The 20,948-nt window shown below is 32.5% G+C and overlaps 3 protein-coding genes across 3 annotated transcripts; all 3 read left to right on the plus strand.

Moving 5' to 3' along the window:
* The first annotated feature begins 8,716 nt into the window (after positions 1-8,716).
* On the plus strand, positions 8,717-9,619 carry LOC144421980 (putative oxidoreductase SSP0419). Its single transcript, XM_078111621.1, has 3 exons — positions 8,717-8,753; positions 9,098-9,228; positions 9,464-9,619. Exons 1-3 carry the CDS (start codon positions 8,717-8,719, stop codon positions 9,617-9,619), a joined length of 324 nt encoding a protein of 107 aa, XP_077967747.1.
* LOC120325941 (meso-2,3-butanediol dehydrogenase-like) lies at positions 9,566-15,906 on the plus strand. Its single transcript, XM_078111622.1, has 12 exons — positions 9,566-9,598; positions 10,209-10,305; positions 10,462-10,572; positions 10,942-10,978; positions 11,157-11,220; positions 13,002-13,132; positions 13,568-13,702; positions 14,452-14,548; positions 14,700-14,810; positions 15,133-15,169; positions 15,416-15,479; positions 15,763-15,906. The coding sequence occupies exons 3-12, from the start codon at positions 10,463-10,465 to the stop codon at positions 15,904-15,906; spliced, it is 930 nt and encodes a 309-aa protein (XP_077967748.1). The 5' UTR covers positions 9,566-9,598; positions 10,209-10,305; position 10,462.
* An 849-nt stretch (positions 15,907-16,755) lies between these two features.
* On the plus strand, positions 16,756-20,910 carry LOC120326384 (putative oxidoreductase SSP0419). Its single transcript, XM_039392661.2, has 7 exons — positions 16,756-16,891; positions 17,673-17,803; positions 18,048-18,182; positions 18,831-18,927; positions 19,638-19,748; positions 20,143-20,179; positions 20,829-20,910. Exons 1-7 carry the CDS (start codon positions 16,858-16,860, stop codon positions 20,908-20,910), a joined length of 627 nt encoding a protein of 208 aa, XP_039248595.2. The 5' UTR covers positions 16,756-16,857.
* The last annotated feature ends 38 nt before the right edge of the window (positions 20,911-20,948 follow it).

Here is a 20,948-nt window from a genome sequence, read left to right on the forward strand (position 1 = left end):
GTTGTGGATAACGATAGATCAATTTATTTGCTTGCTTTCTTTTATATGTCATACAAATTCTAAAGTGAATTTGCCCTTCTTACAATAATTTTTTCTGCATCAGAGACAATAAAATGGCGTCTGAGCATAGTCCTAAATTTCGAAGTCTGCGCCAGTTAATCAAGCTAATGAAATTCCCTATATAATACATAATAAATTATTCATTTTCCCTTGTACCACTGATTATGGCGAAACAACCCATCACGAACATTTTACGTTCACGTCGCATGGAGGCCTCAAAATAAAAAAATAAAATAAAAAATATCTAAAGAAGTATACGTTGAAAATGAAAATTCATCTATGCTTGACTTTTATAATCAATACTATGGTTAGTGCAATGTAGAGATATATCTGCTTATAATAAATAGAATTTACTGAATGGTGCTGAATTAAAAAATACAAACAAACTTCCAAACAAAACTGGAAGAGACAGCGCACACTCAGTTACGGGAATTTTGCAACTTGAAAACGCCATAAACTTGATTCGTTAAAGTTTTATGGAAGTCACATCTGTGTACCCAAAAACCATGAAAACCGAAGAACATCTGGCGAGCGGTGTGTGTGACAAAATATGCAAACTCTATTTCCCGTTCGATTCGAGTATATTCTAAAACACAAAGTATAGTTCTACAAACGTTTTATATCTTTAAATTTGCCATTTTTTTTAAATCAATGATTGAAAAAAATATTGAACAAATCTTTTTTTGATGGTTTTAAACTTCGTCCGCACGCAAATTCGGAAACCCTTAGCTATTATAACGGATATTTAGATTAACGTAGATCCTTTGCGTAGAACACGCCGTCTAGATGGGCAAAATTTCCATCAACAACAAACCGCGCAGAGGTCGTGTTATTTCCTTTGTACGGTTTATTTTGTGCTACACATCGTGGTTGTTCTACTGAAATATTCATCAACAGTTAATAGTTTATGTCGTAAGCTAAAATAAGCTAGATATTTCCTTACGGTATCGTGTAGGTCTATTAAATTTAACATGAGCTATTTATTGACTACGCTAAGTTAAATTAACACTCAAAAAATCCTACTTGATAGTCTTTTGGTTACAGAAGTACAGTTCTTGCTATGACTAATTTAAACAAAATTCATTCCTATATATTTTGTACTGCGATCACATTTAGCCGCCGCGGTGACTGCTTCGGTGACAGAACAGCATAAATATTTTAAGAGGTTCATTACGATATGCCCATTCCTATTCTTCTAATTTTGTAGCCTCAACTCCAGCAAATGAATGAGCACTTGGATCTATTATATGTTATAAAAGCAAACCAAATATGATCCATCACTATAATGCGATACACAAAACCTATTATGAGTTGAGACTTGAAGATCGTACTCTCAACTGATAACCCATATCAGGTGTATCTGGCTTTAAGAACTTCATAACATCCATCAATATATTCAGCATGGTCTCGTTATTAAAATATTTTGAGTGATACATAATCGATATACAAGAAATGCGAATACGAAGGACGAAAGCTATCTCCAAAATATCGACAAACTGACTCAATATAATATTACATTGTGCTGCATATATATAGCTATAAATATTAAACTTAAAGTATTTGATTGAAAACTAATTCGGCGAAAAATTAGTTATATATGTACATATTAATTTGGATATGACTTTTCGATCAATTTAATCAAGTCGACCGTGAAATTGACTTTCGAATAAAATGGAAAACTTCAAGTGAAAATATTTTAAAACTTTCTTGTTGAATTGATTTTTTACCTGGTTTTTGTTTTGTAATTCAAGCATAAAATAAAAATGGAATCAATTTTTAAATTAACTTTAATACGAATATATCATATTGATAAATTAGCATGAAATTAAATTGAAAATATTTTATTGTTATTTTGCATACAAATTCAAAATTGTCATTCCAATTTTTATCTCTGTCAATCTCTAAATTAAATCAAAGTTCAAAACTTTTCATCTGTAAAATATCTTTGAATATAATGATTGATATTACAAAAAAAAATGCGAGCAAGTATTACGTACTCTCAATCATAACAATTGTCATTTTCTACGGACTCGTATAGCTAAAGCACAATCAATGCAAGGAAACGAAAAATGAAATGTTGTTATTGAAGTTAGAAAAAATAGAGCCTCAGTTGGCACTTCTCTTGCGTCTTTTACAAATAAATTCCGATATTACAAGGCTGGATAATGCCCGTCGAACATATCAATTAATCGCTTATCCTATATCTATTTCAGAATTATGCTTTTATGTAAAACTCGTACTAAGTGTGGAAGATATTTTTGCTACTTACGATTCATTTATCCAAAACCAAATTGAATCCACAGCAACTACCTAAAATAAATGTTTATTTTACCTGCTGCTATTCTTTAAAAAAACTACTTGCGAATTGATGTCTTTTATAGAAATGCTAAAGCGTGTACCAGAACACCAATACGGTATTTACTCCTAGATATATTATTCAAAACAATATGCTCAATCACTCAATGAATATTATAAATTCAAAATTAAAATGCATAACTTCAAGGAAAGTTTATCAAATTTATCTTTGAATGAAAAATTCCTAAATCTTTGAACCTTTCTTTTTGTTGTAAAGTTATTGGTCTTCGTATTCAACTTTCTTCATTTTCTGATATGAAATTATCTTATGGATTCTGAGAAACTAGAATGCAATTACAACTTTGCAAGATTACACAATGAACGTTTCATTTTTAATCATCTTACGCAATGAATGTGTCTATGAGGCACACTTCTACAGAACATAAGGCAAGAAATAACCTTTTTGTACGTCACATTTTTAGGTTGCCTGTTGAATCTCTTATAAATAATAAATGAACATAAAAATCTTTCATTTGGCCGACCGATCGCAAAGTGGTAGAAACCTATATCCCGCATCAGTGAACAGACTCATTTAATTTTTCTCCTCGCCGACGTTTAATTATGGAACAGCTAATTTGCTCTTTCGCTTGTCCAGCGCACGCTTCGAATAGCGACAATAGCCATGAACCTAAAGGTTTTCGTAAATTAAAATGTCAATTTGTACGGCATCTAACTTGGTCCACGGTTAATTCTGCTACTAGTCACCTACTATTTATGTATCATGTTACGTCGAGCGACAAATCATATGATAGCTGTAATTTTGAATACGTCGTAACGAAGCGAACGCCCTCCATCATTTTACGCTAATTATTCAACTCCTGTTAGCGTGAAGGATACCTAAATTACTTTCACGACCTCAATAACGCCATAATACATTTGGCTAACAGATGCCAATAAACTTTCCTTTAATCACTGTGCATATTCTATAAGTCATAAAATAAACTCTCATAAAAAATTAAGATGAAATATATTTTGGGAAACAAACATTACTTACTGTTTTTGAGAATAGATATAGAATAATTTGCTCTAAGTTGATTTGAACAGAAAAAAGGTGGTGAAATATTGCTGCATTTATACTTGGTAAAAAAACTATAATTTGTAAATCAAATGGAACATATATCAGAGTAGTAGCTGATCCTAACTTTCAACCTCGTAAATGTTTCAATTTTTATTTGGTCAGAAAACAAAATATGCTGGTAAAAAGTGTGATAAAAATTGAGTAATTCAAGTATTTTAGGTACAACATGAAATTTCGAACAAACTTTCATCTAGAATAAAAACAATATAACTACCACAGTAAAAATACTTTGGTGCATATCCGCCAACTGGAATCGTAAAATTTCCCACCTCACGAATTTTATTGGCGATTGGTCATCATGCGTGTTTGAGAGTGACTAATTACAGGTAAAGCCTAGCAGTTTTTCAAAGACTCACAAAGTTTAATAGTATTTTACAGTAATGTAAGACACTTACGTTCAAAAACTTGCTGAATAAAGGAAATCGGTATGCATTATACTGATAAAATCCGATATCAATAAAGGAAGTTTTAAACGCAAGTTAGTAAGTTGCTGGATGGTTAACCATTTAATTGGTAAACATTTTTACATGCCAAAATCATTAATTTCATCGTGTAACTTATTCTTATGCAGTAATTGAATGAGTGGCTCCAGGTCAAGGCGGTTTCAATTAAAGAAGCCGTTGTGGCGAACCCTCGACTCCGGAAAAATTAGCGCAAGTACATCTATGACATAAAATCGATGACAGTCAGACCTCCAGGGACAAGACCTCTCAATCATACCCAAGAGGTTACGAATAAGGCTGGTGTATTCATTAACGAAGTTTCCCTTCAGCCAATATTTGTAATTGTCTTGTTCAACGATTGAAGGTAAGTTCGTTCTTGTGGAAACAAAATTTTTTTCTCTGACAACCTTATCAATGTTTTTCCGCATTCAAAGAATATTTACCAATACGACGAATAGAAAGTTTCTCATAAAGTTTTCATACTAGCTAAATAAATGCGATTCGTACTTTGGATTTGTATGCGGACTAACAATAAAATTCACTAATATCAAAACTCAAGTAATGCATACAGCGTGCTGATATATTTTTAAAATTCATCTATAAAAACCAAATGCAGAATTCTATTTTATAAAAGTTTGAACAGGTTTTTTTGCCAGATACAGACTCATCACTGATATATTCATACACACAAATTGAAAACAACTTATGCAGAGTACAAAACTATTTCTATAAGGGTTAACTTATTCAAAACTACTATAAAATATTATTATCACAATAGATCAGGTCAAGCTATATTTGCCAAAATATTGAAATCGTTTGGTTTCGAAGCATTATTAAAGAAGGGCAAACGTAAACTGGATTTCGTACTGCGGTGAGATTTAACCAATAATGGAAGGAAATGCAAAAAATACTGATTATTTTCAAAATGGTCATAAATCCTTTGTAGAGCTAGTAATTTGTTTTAATTATTGGTTGGAATCATTATATTTTTAAGTAATGAGGTTTTTTGAGATGTTATTTATAGGTAAATTGGGTACATAAATTGGAGTTTTAAAAAAATTCGAATTATATTGAACATCTTTATCCATCTCTCTAGAGAGATTATTAAAATACAATCAATCGATTATTTCTTTTTTAAAGAACCGACACACAGTAACAAAGTAAATACTACAATAAGTGTGGTTAGCTTGAAATTAGGTAGATCTCAAAAATCGATTGGAACTAAAATTAAGTGTTGGATTTAAAGACATTGACATTCCAATTGAAAATTTATCATACATAGTTGAGATACGGCTTCATTTCAAATGTAGTAACATTACGATAGCAAAATGTCTAAAATTTCGGAAAAAAATTCTGATCTTTTGCCTTTCTTTTTTGTTTCTGATCAAATCACAAAACTGACAAAGTCTACGACTGAAATGCAAGTCCTATAATGTACTAACATGTAAATACTAGGTTACACATATCAATACTACCGCCACATACAGTTTAACCTTGAAAATGTTCATAGGTTTCTACGTGAATCATGCATGATGAGTTACAAGTTAACAGAATTAAATCTCTAATTTGCCGAACGATGTATACAATTACCTCGTTCCACCAGCGTATTTTAAATCTGCGGGGGATGAATTATTATAATAGATTACGAACACAAAAACTTCAAAACCTGGAAGATTCATGGAGCGACAATATAACAATGGATCGGCTTATTAGTAGGTGTATTATTATTCTGAGCGTCATAAGTTATTGAATGGGCAAAATCGTGTACAGTTGTTTAAATACAATGAGCATCGGCGTAAGAATGCTGTATCATAACTCGACCATTCATCCTGATAGTTATTGTTCGATGTCTTATAAATTCTCACGAGCGTGTACAAGATATGAACATTAGTTATTGAAAATCTAAATCCTTTCAATTCCCTGACTTACTTATAATTATATCCTGGGTCAATCGTATCGCCTTTCGATGATTTGCATCACAAGGAAGAATTTTCCCAGCAACGTACATTGAAAATGGGATGTTATAAACATGTTTGTTGATGATTTTGCGTATATTGTTGTGTTGGACTAAGACAGTGGTTCTCAGCCTTTTCCGACCCCGCACCACTTTACTGTTTTTCTTATGACCGCGTACCACTGTAAAAGTCCCATTTTGGCGCGGGGAAACAATGGCACAAGACACGCGCTATGGGAGTATTTTATCATGTGGCACTGCATCCTTAGTGACCTAATTCGCAAGACGGACGAACAAATGCCCATCTCGATTCGCTCGTGGACAATAGCAGGCGAGGGCGATCTCTAAATACTGGACTGGCCCATACGACGTTTTCCGGCCCTTGTCCTCAGAAAAATTCTTCCTATACTTTACTATTGCAAAAAAAATGTACTTATTTTGAGAGTGTTTTGATATGTTGGCGCTTATAAGCTGGTTTTGTTTACGTGTTTGAAAACCCTCATTTTTATTAAAATTATTCAACCATGTGCCGTTTACAGGCACTGATAGCTTAGTTTAGATTAGTCTATCGCAGAATTTACGAGACTCATTTTTGATTACAGCAACTAAATTAATGCCCTTTTGAAGACATAATGACAATTAAGATATTTAATTCACAACTATTTTTTTGAAACGCAACTGAAAACTGGCAAATAACACGCAAAACTACAATAACGAGGAAATGCTTACTGATTGTTGCTGGTTACGGAAGTAAACAAGGAAATTGATGCACGGGGAAATATTCATAAAGCCCGTTCGGCGAATACATACAGTATGGAAGATGAAGCGTGTCGGTATTTGGCCAACTGTTAATTGTTGCAATAATTCAAAGCTACTCGCGTGCCACTTGTTCATCATCCGTGTACCACTAGTGGTACGCGTACCACAGGCTGAGAACCACTGCATTGCAATCATTATCTCATCTAGTCTGTTTTTGGTAAAGGAAATATGAATTCATCGATCGTATTTTATCATTTCTTTATATTGCGATATGCAAGTTATTATACGGATCTTACAACTGAAGAAGTTACTGTTTGTTACACAGTAATACTATTTTAACTGTGGAAATTCAACAATACTTTATATATAGCTAGACAAATCAAATTGAGAATCTGTGTCGTCATATTCCCCTGCAACCATTCTATCCTAGCAAGTACAGTGAGTACACTATACAGTGGAGTATTTTATATTGTATAAAAATCACAAAATCGATATTTATTTTATTAAAAAAAAGTCACATTGATGCCAAACCATAATTAGATACATGAAACTCCTAAAAAGTTTTTTTGCAGAATAAAATTATATTGTTATATAAATGAAATAAAAAGAAAAACATAAAAACCAAAGTGTCTATAACATATAATATATAATCAACCCCCAAATTAATTAAGGAGTTTTTGTAATTAAATTTTAGTGTTATAATTAGATTGCAGTTTTAAGTCTAACAGTTTATATGTAAATAGCGATCAATAGTAATTTTTGAGTTACCTAGAGATTTAGAATTTCAGTAACAAAATTTTCCTTAAAACTAAAATTAAAGGTTTTGCGGCGCAACAAAAAGCCGACTGGGATTTGGTATAATTGAAAACATTCTATGTAAAATTAAATTTGCCAATTTCTTTAGATATTCAGATTGAAAGAGCGGATTCGCAAAAATAAAACATTTAACTATTAAAAAATAATTTGAGTGCAACGTTTGATTATATCATATTTTTAGTTGAACCTAACAATAATATATTTTACAAATTCTTGAGACATTTTATTGCAGAATTTTTCAAAATTGTTAGTGTCTCTAAGTTAAACCTGGCGACTGAATATAATAGCGTGCTTAATTAAATATATATAGGGTATAAAACAATATCACAGTCGACGCAAAATTCATACCCAAATTTCGAGTACCCTACTCATGCTTATTACAATATGTGTTATTAGTGAGATATATACATGTGGTGTATATGTATACTAAGGCGAAGTTAATCCATACTGAGACGGGCCAACGGGCCCGAAAATGGAAAAAAGTCATGCAAATAAGTAATCGAAACTTACCGACTTTGGACATGAGGTCTACTACCTGAGGGGTTTGGTTTAAAATCTCGTTTTGCAGCACCGCTTGGTGTCGAGTAAGGTAGCAATCCGTGAGGGATTATGGGCGTTCGACGTTGTTGAATAAGTTTTTGAATGGTGGTAAATATACAGTGACAATTTATGAATTTCCTGGACACGACGTTGGCCTATGGATCGTTTTGTTAAATGTTTATTGTCCCTATTGTTACCTTGTCATATTTTAAACGTTACCTTTGATCTTTGCTCGCAAATTGTCGTGAAGTTAGCTTGATGGTTAACTAAAATATCCTAATAGGATTTAACAGATGCCGAAAGTTGAGTGATTCTTCCTACTTTGCGCTTGGTGGAAGGTTATGAATGACTCCTAAAAATCCAAGCTGACTTTAAAAATGTATATACTATGTTAGTACATAATATAATTGGTATGAATATTTTTATATTTAGGGATTATTGTACACGAGTATTATTTGAAAATTCCAAATGTTGCCCACTATGAATTTGTTTCACCATGTGCAACTCAGACACCACTTTTTAAACCATTGAGCTTTTCGAAGCAAAAAGTAATATCGGTATGTTTGAAGAGTGACGTCACCGAATGCTGTATACAGAATCTAGAAGTTTTGTTTGCACTAATATCTGGTGGTGATTTTCGTGATTAGTATCTGGCATTTTGTTAGTGCCGTGTTGGAACACGAAACTTCAGTAACGCTGGAATTTGTGGATATGACTAACTTTAGCGGAAAGGTTGTTATAATTACAGGTAAATTAAATGAAAACCCATTGATTCAACAGTAGGAAAAGGAATAACAAACGATTGCCGATCGACTAAAATTAATACTACCGAATGCCTATAATACAGAGAAGAAAATTCAGGATATCAGTGGGAAGAACTGAAGTAGGAATTAGGAAAATGAAGTGACGTCATAATGCCGAAAGTTGACGTCATAATATAAAAATATATCGTAAAATAAATCTTCTACAGGTATGCTGATTCATTTAAAATCTAAATAAAGTGAAAAACTAAATAGCATTAATGTCCTCAAAAGTACAGCAGGCTATATAAACTTGCTATCACTTGAAAATAGGTCTGTTTACAATTTATAGGTGCCTCTAGTGGAATCGGAGCAGCCACTGCAATTGAACTCTCAAAAGGAGGAGCCAAGTTAACAATCTGCGGAAGAAGCAAAGAAAGATTATCAGAAACAGCCAAAACATGCAAAGAAAATGGTGCCAAGGTATTTGTATTTTTGAACTTCTTGATATAAATAATTACAATAAATAAATAGTGCTTCAAAATAAAACATTTTCAAGTTTTCTTTTAAAAGAGAATAAAGAATGCAATTTCAGTAGATACCGTGCCAGTAAAGCTTGCAGTGAATAGACTTTAAAAAAATAAACAAATGAAGCTGAAGTTTTTTGAGTTGGACTAAAATTTCAAGTTATATGCTTATGCTGTAAATTATATTTCAGGTTCTTGAAATAGTTGGAGATTTATTAGAGTTTGAACATTTGGAACATATTATTAACAAAACAGTCGAGAAATTTTCTACTATTGATGTGTTGATTAATAATGCAGGACGTGGCTTGGCTAAACCTTTTGAAAATGTGAGTGGTTCAACCATGTAAATCTTGCCAATCTGAATTTCTCAAAAAAATTTTTTTAATATAATGTAACATATTTTCATCGGTAAACAGTCCAATGTCGATCTAAATCAATGTTTGGCAAACAGTGAAACACTGCGTACAGTGAAATGAAATTGGTTGATATTCTTCCAACAATACAATTATTTAAAGGGCAATGCACGATAACAACGAGTATATAAAATAACGTAAAATACTGTTATTTTTTTGTACCTATAATGCAAAAAATTTAACATTAACTACTATTTTTTTTAATCCAATCTTAACTTATGTGGTATGACATAAAAAACAAGCGGTGCCACTTTACCTAACATTACCCCAATCGCATAAAGACATTCTAATAGAATTCAGGTTCTAGAGTCAATCGAAGTCAATATCTGGGTGTTTTTTTTCAACTAATCGGAAGTTGTGAGCAAAGCTTATTTCCGAAAAGTCAAGTTTGATTGAAAATTGACTTATAATGCGCAATCCTCCTCGTTACGAAAAATAACGTGAGTCGATCGATATGCATACCATTTGGAACTATAAAATTTATTTCATTTAGCTCTATGACTTTAACAAAGTATATTTTCAGGTAGAAGTAACTGATTTTGACATGCTGTTTCGGATACTGGTTAGGGCTCCTGTGTTTCTCTGCAAATATGCATTACCATATCTAAAGAAAACAAAAGGTGAATCTGAAAAAATATTTTGTAACAGTATTAACCATATACACTTATATATCCATATTGTTATTAATTAATTTTACATGTGGTATCCACATAAATACAATGTATAAACAATGTATAATAAACCCATCGAACTAAATATTTAATGAATAATTTTAGGATGTGTAGTGAATGTGTCGAGTATTGCATCACTTGGTACAAAAATATCGAGTATTCCATACCAAATGTTCAAATGTACTTTGGATTACTTCACGAAAGGATTTGCAGCAGGTCAGTGTTATTCAAATTGTTTTAGTAATGTACCCCATTAACATTTGGTACTCAATTCCGATACGATATCATATAAGATATAAATAGTCGAGTTGCAGAATATGGTAAATTACTTATTCTGGTAAACAATTTTCAAATACTAACCTACCACTTTTAGTGGATAAATTGGGACATATCTCAAATTGCAAAAATTGAAGAATAAAAAAGTTTTCAGAATGTTATTTTGTTGTTTATATGAAATGATAACAAAGCAGAAAAAATCTGATGGCAGATTAACGGAATTTTCATTTTCAACTCTAAATAGATTGAATTTCATATAATCGACATACTGAAGATAATTCAATAAATACTACACTTATTATTTTACAGAGTGCAGTCCATTTGGTGTCCGTGTGAATTGCATAAAGTAAGAAAATTTTGAAATTTGAATTTTACTTTCTCATACACTCAAATTTCTTATTAACATCTACATATAAAATTTTTAAATTTGCATCTTGTAGTTCTAACTTAATCATAAATTTGTATAACGCATCTTACTTTAAGGCTTCCATATCATCAACGTAATAGTTATTTTATAATTACAGTCCAGCACTGGTGTCGACAAGAATCGGAGAGACAACTGGATTGTCAAAGGAGAGCACAGAAAAGGCGAGCAAATACAGCATATTTTGTCATAACCAAATAAGCGTATCATAACTTGAGTGAATTGGTTAAAAAATATACTATTTTTAAAACTTGTGAGAAAGACTGGGAAAGATTGGCAACGTTACTTTTATTCCAAGTTCTAATCACCATACTGAAAATGAACCAATAGATCATGGAATTCCCTACGCAAAATTCAAGAAACAACGTTTTTGTGAACATTTTTGAATTTGATCATTCTCATACCATCTTTACTTTCATTTATTTCTGCAAACATTTATGTTTAACAGTAAAGCAATTTAATAAAATTATTCTTAGATCGTTGAGCAGTACAAGAAACATCACCCTTTTGGAATAATGCAACCTGAAACAATAGCAGCAGGAATCATGTTTCTGTGTTCCTCCCCACATGTTACCGGGATATTATTGCCTGTTGACTCGGGGTTTTTGGGCACATTTTGAGATTCTTGGTTTTCAACGATTTTTTCAAAATACAGTACTTCGTATAATGATGGTAATTTTTTAGTAAACAATTGAATGAGTTGTTAGCAGAACATCTGTGAATGTCAGACCAATGAGTTTGTATATATATATATACTACAATAGCAAGTTACCTATAGGAATACCTCTTTAAGAAAACGATAAAACAATTTTCCACACCAAGTCTTTGACCAGAAAATGTAACTTATGCTGATTGCTTAATGCACAAATTATTATTGATAAAAAATCATACTAGATATTGATAACAAATCTCCAATATATAATAATCCAATAAATCTCCAAACTTTGCTCCAATATATATTGCAAAAATCTCGATATTTTGGGCTGTATGGCTCCTTGATAATGTCGCATACGTTAACATATTTTGACATTTGACAACGTTAGCTGAAAATCGATGTAAACGCAAAGAGTCAGTAATCAAATTGCAAATATCCCATTCATTCAAAAACTTGCTTTTGATGTTTTTGTGTATCATTGTTTCCGTAATAAGACTAAATGTATTTTTATTTTTCAAATCAATCTTGATATGAACAAATTGAACGTCGATCATTATGTTCGGTATTACGGTAATTCGATGGCTACAAAAAAGACAGTAAATATAACTACCAATACATTTACCCATATATATATATATATATATATTCAGGTACATCAGGTTTACCTAATCTTAAAAAATCAACACTTAATTCAGCCATGGCAGCACATTGTTGTTTGTCTTTTTATTCAACCGCAGAACGTAACATGAATTTAATGTAATATTGTACAAACAAGATGAGACAAATCATATAATACAGGTACTACCTTTGTCCACACACAAAATCCAATATTACGTTATTGTCAATGATTAATAAAATGGACATTGCGGAAAATTTTGCGGTATGCCGCGTTGCACTATGACACTCGAGTAACGCGACAAATATGTTAAACTTTAGCGGAAAAGTTGTCCTAATTACAGGTAAATCAGAAGGAAACCTATTGGTTGAAAATAGGAAATAAAGTAACAGGCGCTGGCCTATCGACAGAAATTAACCTTATAACCCAGAAAATATATATAATTTAGGATAACAATGGGAATAATGAAAGTAGAAATGAGGAAAGATAAAAAGAAGTCATACTGCGAGAACTCGGAGCAATACAGAAAAATATCACAAAATATATGCTTGAAGAATGCTAGATCATTTCAATACCTAAACATGATGGTAAATAAACCATCATTATCAAATAAAAATGTACAGCAAGATATATAAACGTGGTTATCACCTAAAATAGGTCTTCTCAATTTATAGGAGCCTCTAGCGGAATCGGAGCAGCAACTGCAATTGCATTTTCAAAAGAAGGAGCCAAGTTAACAATCTGCGGAAGAAACAAAGAAAGATTATCAGAAACAGCCAAAGAATGCAAAGAAAATGGTGCCGAGGTCTATTTATTTTGAGTTTCTTCGAATAAAATAATTACACTAAAGAAGATATTGCTAAAAAAAAATAATACATTTTTTGTGTTTGGGCACTAAGACCAAAAACGAAGTTTTTTACCCACAATTCCCCCATCAAAATCATCTCAAAGCTGGAGCCGTGGAACAGCTACCATAACTTATCATTACCGGCACCAGGGCACGCGGAAATTTTTAAAATAAATAAAAATGCTTCTAGCGACAACAGCAATCTTAAACCACTAAAAATTTCAGAATAATTGGTCCAGCAGTTAAAGGGGAAAGTTATTTTTTATAGACAAGAATGTCGACAGTAACAGCATAGCAAAACGATTCGTAGGTCCACTTCGCGTTCAATAAAATAAATAAAACTTTCAATAATATACAAAAGGGTTATGGTATATTCTATAAATTATATTTCAGGTTTTTGAAATTGTTGGAGATTTATTAGAATTTGAACATTTGGAACAAATTATTAACAAAACAGTCGAGAGATTTTCTGCTATCGATGTATTGATTAATAATGCAGGGCGAGGATTGGCCAAAACTTTCGAAAATGTGAGTACTTTAACCAGGTAAATTATGTTCTTCTGGGTTTCTTGAATTTTTTTAAAAATATGCTCTATATATATTTAGTTAACATTTAGTTGATTCATTTCGTTGACAGACTGTCTACTGTCCACCTCAACCAATGGTGGACAAACAGTTACGGTAGGTTGAGAGGTACTCAGATTTTGACTCATTTGAGTGAAATAAAACGCCAAATCAAAATAGAAAACTACACTGCCGCCCTGTCAAAAAAATGAATCCGAATTGGTTGATATAGTCTCAATAATACCGTAATTTAGAGGGTAATGGTGCGACAGCAACTGGGTGGTTAATAATACAGACGCAATAAATTTGAAAACATCGCACATTTCATTTTAGTACAGAAAATATGAGAATAACCTCTAAATCTTTGTTACTCATGAGTGCACACTTGACTTGCTTAACTGATGAAGTTTAACCTGAAATGATGTGGGGAAAATGCAAGTGAGAAAATTTGGCATCGAGATATTGCGATCATAAAAACATTTGAATACTAATTTAACAAACAAAATTTTAAAAATCTTAAATTATTTTATAATTCCGAATTCATTATCTGGCAATGTTCAAACTAATCGTAGGTCGCGTGTCAAAGTAAATTGGCTCTTACTGAAAAATCGTACATGTTATTAAAATCGTGAAACGACATGCATGCCAGGAGGATAAATCTAAAATATTTATTTCGTATAAATCTATGACGTTAACAGGAGATGCATTTCTAGGTAGAAGTATCAGATTTTGATATGTTGTTTGGGATACTCGTTCGGGCTCCAGTGTTTCTCTGCAAATATGCTTTGCCTTATCTAAAGAAAACGAAAGGTGAATCGGAAAAATTGTTTTCAACAGAATAGTATTAACCATATACAATTATCATATATATTGTTGTAATGTGATTGTGAATGCGATTTTCACATAATTCCATTGTATTGTCAAAAATTCATGTGGCTCAATATTTAATGAATACTTTTAGGATGTGTAGTTAATGTGTCGAGTATTGCGTCGATGGGTACTAAAATAGGGGATATTCCCTATCAAATGTTCAAATGTGCTTTGAATCACTTCACGAAAGGATTTTCAGCAGGTCAGAGTTATTTGTATTGTTTTATTTAAATTGTTGAATGTTGTTATTTCATTCGGTTATGATGAAATATAAGATATAAACAGTCGTATCGAGTTGTTGAAACTAAGTAAAATCTAATTCATTTTTTCTTGTGACAATTTGCAAATATTAACCTGGTACTTTTCAGAAAGTTACATGTGAGATGTTTCAAATTGCAAAAATTGAAGTAATTTTCAGAATGGTGATTCTGACATTTCCTAATTTATATAAAATGATAACAAAACGTAACAAATCTTGTAGAAGATGAATGAAATTTTCATTAAATAATATAATTATTTTACAGAGTGCAGTCCATTTGGTGTTCGTGTGAATTGCATAAAGTAAGACTATTTTAAAATGTAAATTTTGCTTTGTCACACAACATAGAAAAATTTTAAATTTTCATCCTGCAGATTATAATATTCAAAAATTTGTATAACGCAACTGATCAGAACTCAACCATTTTAGGTGACTGAGCTTGGTTTTGTACACTGTACAATTCCTCCAAGTTTTTTACTTCGAGCCTTCCACTTGTATCAGCAACCGGAAAAATAATTTTCACCAAAATCAGCGTTCTATATTTACAGCCCCGCATTAGTGGAAACAAGAATTGGTGAATCATCTGGAGTGCCAAGGGAAGTTATGGATGAGGCGAGTAAAAATATTTTGTCGAAATTAAAATAGTTTATCATGACTTGAGTTAGGAATATGCCATTTTTACACTTGTAACATTACTTTCATTTTAAGTTTTGATCACCGTATTGAAATCATGTAATTCCTTCAAACACAAAATTCAAGAAACAAAGTTTAGTGAATAGTTAGTTAATGGTGTTTACATTTGGCCACACTTAATGTTCATAGTTTGCCACTTTCCAGCTTTAATTATTTTGGCGAATATTCATAGAGTAAAACATTTCGATAAACTTATTCTTAGATCGTTGAGCAGTACAAGAAACATCACCCTTTTGGAATAATGCAACCTGAAACAATAGCAGATGGAATCATGTTTCTGTGTTCCTCCCCACATGTTACCGGGATAGCACTGCCTGTTGACTCGGGATTTTTGGGCACATTCTGAGATTCTTGGTATTCAGCGATTATTTTCAGAATACAGTACATTCCAGATTGAAATTTATTCGTTATGTAAACAAATAGGTGAATTGTTAGTTCGGAAGCTCCAGGGCCAATTAAGTTTTAGATAGCAAGTCGCAGAGGAATAACATTTCATAAATTGATAAAACAATTTCTCACACCAAGTCTTTGACCAAAAAATGTAACTTGCTGCATGTACAAATTAACATTAGTAAAAATGTCATACAAAATATTGATCACAAAGTTTTATCTTCGTTCTAAGTTATAAACTATAACAAAAATCCAAATATCTTGATCCGTTTGGCTCCCTGAAAATGTCCAAAGAGTAACATATTTTGTCTTTCGACGTCGATGAGAATCACTGGAAACACAAATCAAATTGCAAATATCTTGTTCATTGGATAACTTGTAATGTTTTCGTGCAGCATTATTTATGTAACGGGACTAAACAAATATTTATCTTTCTAATCAATCTCGATATGAACAAATATTCAACGTCAATCATGTTCGGTATTGCGCAATTCGATGCCCAGGAAAGAGCCATTTCACTGTCACCACATTTCTCATATTTTCCTAATCTCAAAAAATCAACACTTAATTGCATAATCAGCCATGACAGCACATTGTTGTTGACCTTTTAATCAACAGTATACGTGTGGTGGTCTTTTTATAAACAGAGAATAATATAACGAAGCAAACTATCATCAACTGTTGCAAGCTATTAGTTTACGTATGAGATAACGTAACCTAATTGTAATGGAATGGTGTACAAACAAGACGAGACAAATTATATAGTACAGGTACTACCTCTGTCGACCAATGATGCAGACGACATGTAAAATTCCATGTCACGGTAATGTCAATGATTAATAAACGTTTCTCAAAAACAATTGAAGGGCTGTACGCTATAGTAGTCCAGTAAGACTGAAGTGGCGCGATGAAATTTTTTGGGAAAATAGTGGTTGTCACAGGTGAGATCACGTGTAATAAGATAAAGGCGTGTCGAGAAATATGTCTGATGTGAGAGTACTGGTACGTAGCGAGCCTGCCAGCCATGAATTTCATGTTAGTGGTAGACATGTTGTTCTATATTCAAGCGTCCGATATCATATTACTGATTGAAAACTTTGTCCTTTTTTTTCTGAAAATTTTAAGTAGTTTTTACGACAGAAACGAATTTGTCAATTCATATTATAAGTTGCTATTGTAATGGTTTTATATTTAGTCCATGGAGTATATATATAACAAGAGTGCAATGCCCAAACAAATTCCCACGAAGATCCCAATGACTAATCACATCACAATTACTTAGCCTATGCAACTTACATATTTATGATCGATCAAAAGCATCAAAATTGCAAATCTAGCGCACTGTCGAAGCAAATCAACGAGGTACCGGTGAGACCTTAGCTGAGAAGCGAGCCCCCCCTTTGTCGGAAAGATATCAGACTAGTCTGGCATGATGCCACGTGATGTCTCAATATTCAAAGAAATGGCAAAATTTTAAACGACATATCGATCTCTATAGGACTCAGAGGAAATTTAGGGAAATTATGTACCCGATTTTTACAGTAACAAATGTTACACCAACACTAATTTAGCAAGGCCTTACATTTCGTGTCCATTGGCTTATTCCGTGTTTATTTGTATTTATGTTTATTTGACTGTGACAAGTGTATCAGTTGCGTTTCTCTATTTCATTTCAATTCACATTTAATAAATAACACAACATTGTATGTTTATTCATGGCAGGAGCATCGAGTGGGATCGGTGCAGCTACCGCAATAGCATTCTCAAAAGAAGGAGCTAAGCTGGCAATTTGTGGGAGGAATAAAGAAAGATTATCAGAAACAGCAAAAATATGTCTCGAAAATGGTGTTGAGGTCTGTTTTCTGATTTCGTGTTTGATTAAATGCCGATGACAAAAAAACTACACGGTACGATGACCAGATCCACATGCCCGTATATTTTCTTGGAAAACAGTTGGGTAATATATACATGGAATTATCATCAAGAAAGTGATCTGCTTTATTGCATCAAAATTACAGGCCGAAGAGCTGTAAAATAACAATTTGTTGGGTAGGAAAATATATTATTATAATAATATTCACAATAATAATATTTTAGGTTTTGGAAATTGTTGGAGATCTATTACAATTTGAGCATTTGGAACTAATCATCAACAAGACAGTCGAGAAATTTTCTGCAATTGATATTTTGATAAACAACGCAGGACGAGGATTGCTTAAATCTGTTAGTGATGTGAGTACATTTCAATTGTTATTAGAAACAATATGCAAGTCGGTAAGATGACTTTCCCTATTGTACTTTGTTGGGCTTTTGGCATCAGGTCATCTGAAGTTCTTTGGGTTCAAATCAATAATTTGGAATCAGCAAACAAAAATGTATTAAAAACTTGACTCATAAAGTAAAAAAAATAACAGATTTCCAAGGCTGCCAAAATTACGTTTACCAAATTAAGATAAATATACATGCTTGCCTGAGCTGAATATTTATTATGCATAACAAACAAACATACAAAATTTAATTTCAATGGAAAAGTTATAGTTGCTTTTCTTTGCTAATACATATCTAAAATCACTATCAAGCGAACAAAAGGCCATGAAAGTGACAAAGAAGCAATGTTTAATTATACAGATAGGAATTTCCAATACTTGATAATAGTATAGCAGTAACCATTTCGATCTACACTAAAATTTGTAATTTGATCGTTCAAATGCTTGAAAGCGATTTTGAATTAACGCAGCAATCCACTTGGTTGTCGTATGGCGTTAGATGAACAGCGGGTTTACTGAAATAAAACAAAATTAAAGCAGAAATTTCTGAGTGAAAATCAACAAAATAATTCATATATCCATTTCGTGTTCAACAATGCTAATTTCATTTTAGGTGGAAGTTCCTGATTTCGATCTATTATTTCGCATACTTATTCGTGCTCCTGTTTTTTTATGCAAATACGCTTTGCCTCATCTCAAGAAAACAAAAGGTGCATCGAATTATTAAGATTTTTATTGTGTAGGATATATATATACTGAATTTTAAACGCATTTTTCAACATAACTGTGATGAATTGTACAAAAGAATACAAATATAAACAGGACAGCAAAGCTCAAATATATGACACGAAGGCTAAATTGAAATATTTTACCCACAATTCCCACAAAACCATTTCTCGATCGAAGCTGGAACTGTGGAACGGTTATCGTAACTGCATAATTCAAAAATTACGTCACTGCTACCTCACTAGACACCTGCTATACACAAGACCCTCAGTTACCTACTGTAACCCTTACCAAAACATTTCCGTAGAACGAGCACTGACTTTGCCAAATCAAAACGTAGACATCCTGATGTTGATGTGAGCCGTCACGCTTGGCGGAATAAATACCATGCTCCCACGAAAAAAAAAAACAGCGAAATTTTGAATTTAATATCGGATCTTATAGGATTCATAGAAAATATAGGAGTAATAGCCTTCAAGCGACAACAACACTCTTTAAACCACTGAAAATCACAAAGCAATTGGTGCAATAGTTGGAGAGAAAAAAAATTCTCAACAACAACAAGAATATTAATAGCAACAACAAAACGATCGATATGTCCATTTCGTGTCCAACAAATGAATTTTCCTCTCATAGTCATCGATATAATAATCTCCCGTCTCATACATACACTTACAAATTCTTAAAATTGTAGGGTGTGTAGTGAATGTGTCGAGTGTAGCGACGTTTTGCAGTGGAAAAACATCTACTTGTTACAAAATGTTCAAGGGTGCTTTGGATCACTTTACATCAGGATTCTCTGCAGGTCGATTTTCGATTCGAATATTTGATAACTTATAGTGAGGAAAGTAAAAAATATTATGTCACTCTTTAACCTGATGGTGTGAATCTGAGCTGTTGGATAAAAAGCCTTTTGTCGTGACTCGTAGACAATTGGTATTAATATGTTGCAAAATGAATGATCATAATTATATGATGTAGAAGATGAAAAACTTCAATTACTAAATAAAACATAATGAGTATTAAAATATCAATTTATCCCATGAATACGATCAAACCTGTACACATATATATAATATTCTGTAGAAAATTCAACGTTATTCTCCGTTTGATATCCAATCGTGATGTTATTGTATCTACGGTTCCAAACTGTAAGTCAAGCTGCTAATTTCTTCACATTTTATAAAATTATTTTACAGAGTGCTGCCCCTTCGGTGTCCGTGTGAACGGAATCAAGTAAGTGAAGTTAAACTAATTGAATTTTCAATTTGCCATGTTGCGTTTTCCTCAGTGTGGATACTTTAGGACTTATGGTATTCAATTATTATTCCTAACCCAGGGGTTTCCAAACTAGGGTACATGTACCCCCTGGGGTACATTTTGACTTTTCAATGCGTCCGTGGAATTAAGTACAATGATATTCTTCCCATATTTATGGCTTGGGCTTCTACAAAAGATCTGAAAATTTCAAAGCCATTGGTCCAGTGGTTGAAGCTTTGCGATATTTTCACAACAACAAGAACAACAGGAAGCAAAACGAAAATATCAGCAACAACATAATATATACCTAAACGATCCCGGATCCATACGTCCATTTCGTGTCCAATAAAAACAAAACTATCTTTAGACCCATTTCGTGTCCAATAATTACAGAACGATTCATAGACCATTTCGTGTCCAATACGTTGTGCATCAAAGCATGTTAAGCTTGAAGATATGATAAAATTCGGGGGTACACTAGCAATTTGAAAAAATATCAAACTGGCACCAATGAAAAAAAGCAAACCCCGTCCCAGCCTAATATTCCTATACCGTTGTTGAATGTCCTGCTATAGCACATATGAAAAAAATGATGCAAATCCTAACCTACATCTCTTTTCCACAGTCCAGCTGTCGTTATGACGAGAATTGCAGAAACATCTGAAATGCCGAAGGATTCCGCGGAAAAGGCAAGTTTATGTAATTAATAACAGGACTAAAAAGAACAAAATAATATAAAAAATTG

This window comes from Styela clava, chromosome 4, assembly GCF_964204865.1.
Source record: "Styela clava chromosome 4, kaStyClav1.hap1.2, whole genome shotgun sequence".
Lineage (NCBI taxonomy): Eukaryota > Metazoa > Chordata > Ascidiacea > Stolidobranchia > Styelidae > Styela > Styela clava.

Bases quoted from the DNA above. Each gene is read 5' to 3' on its own strand.
- LOC120325941 (XM_078111622.1), top strand. From the start codon at position 10,463: ATGTGTAGTGAATGTGTCGAGTATTGCATCACTTGGTACAAAAATATC. The intron at 14,549-14,699 runs GTGAATCGGAAA...GAATACTTTTAG, and splicing joins TTATCTAAAGAAAACGAAAG to GATGTGTAGTTAATGTGTCG. The intron at 14,811-15,132 runs GTCAGAGTTATT...ATTATTTTACAG, and splicing joins CACGAAAGGATTTTCAGCAG to AGTGCAGTCCATTTGGTGTT.
- LOC144421980 (XM_078111621.1), top strand. From the start codon at position 8,717: ATGACTAACTTTAGCGGAAAGGTTGTTATAATTACAG. The intron at 8,754-9,097 runs GTAAATTAAATG...TACAATTTATAG, and splicing joins AAAGGTTGTTATAATTACAG to GTGCCTCTAGTGGAATCGGA. The intron at 9,229-9,463 runs GTATTTGTATTT...ATTATATTTCAG, and splicing joins GCAAAGAAAATGGTGCCAAG to GTTCTTGAAATAGTTGGAGA.
- LOC120326384 (XM_039392661.2), top strand. From the start codon at position 16,858: ATGAAATTTTTTGGGAAAATAGTGGTTGTCACAG. The intron at 18,928-19,637 runs GTGCATCGAATT...TTAAAATTGTAG, and splicing joins TCATCTCAAGAAAACAAAAG to GGTGTGTAGTGAATGTGTCG. The intron at 20,180-20,828 runs GTAAGTGAAGTT...TCTTTTCCACAG, and splicing joins GTCCGTGTGAACGGAATCAA to TCCAGCTGTCGTTATGACGA.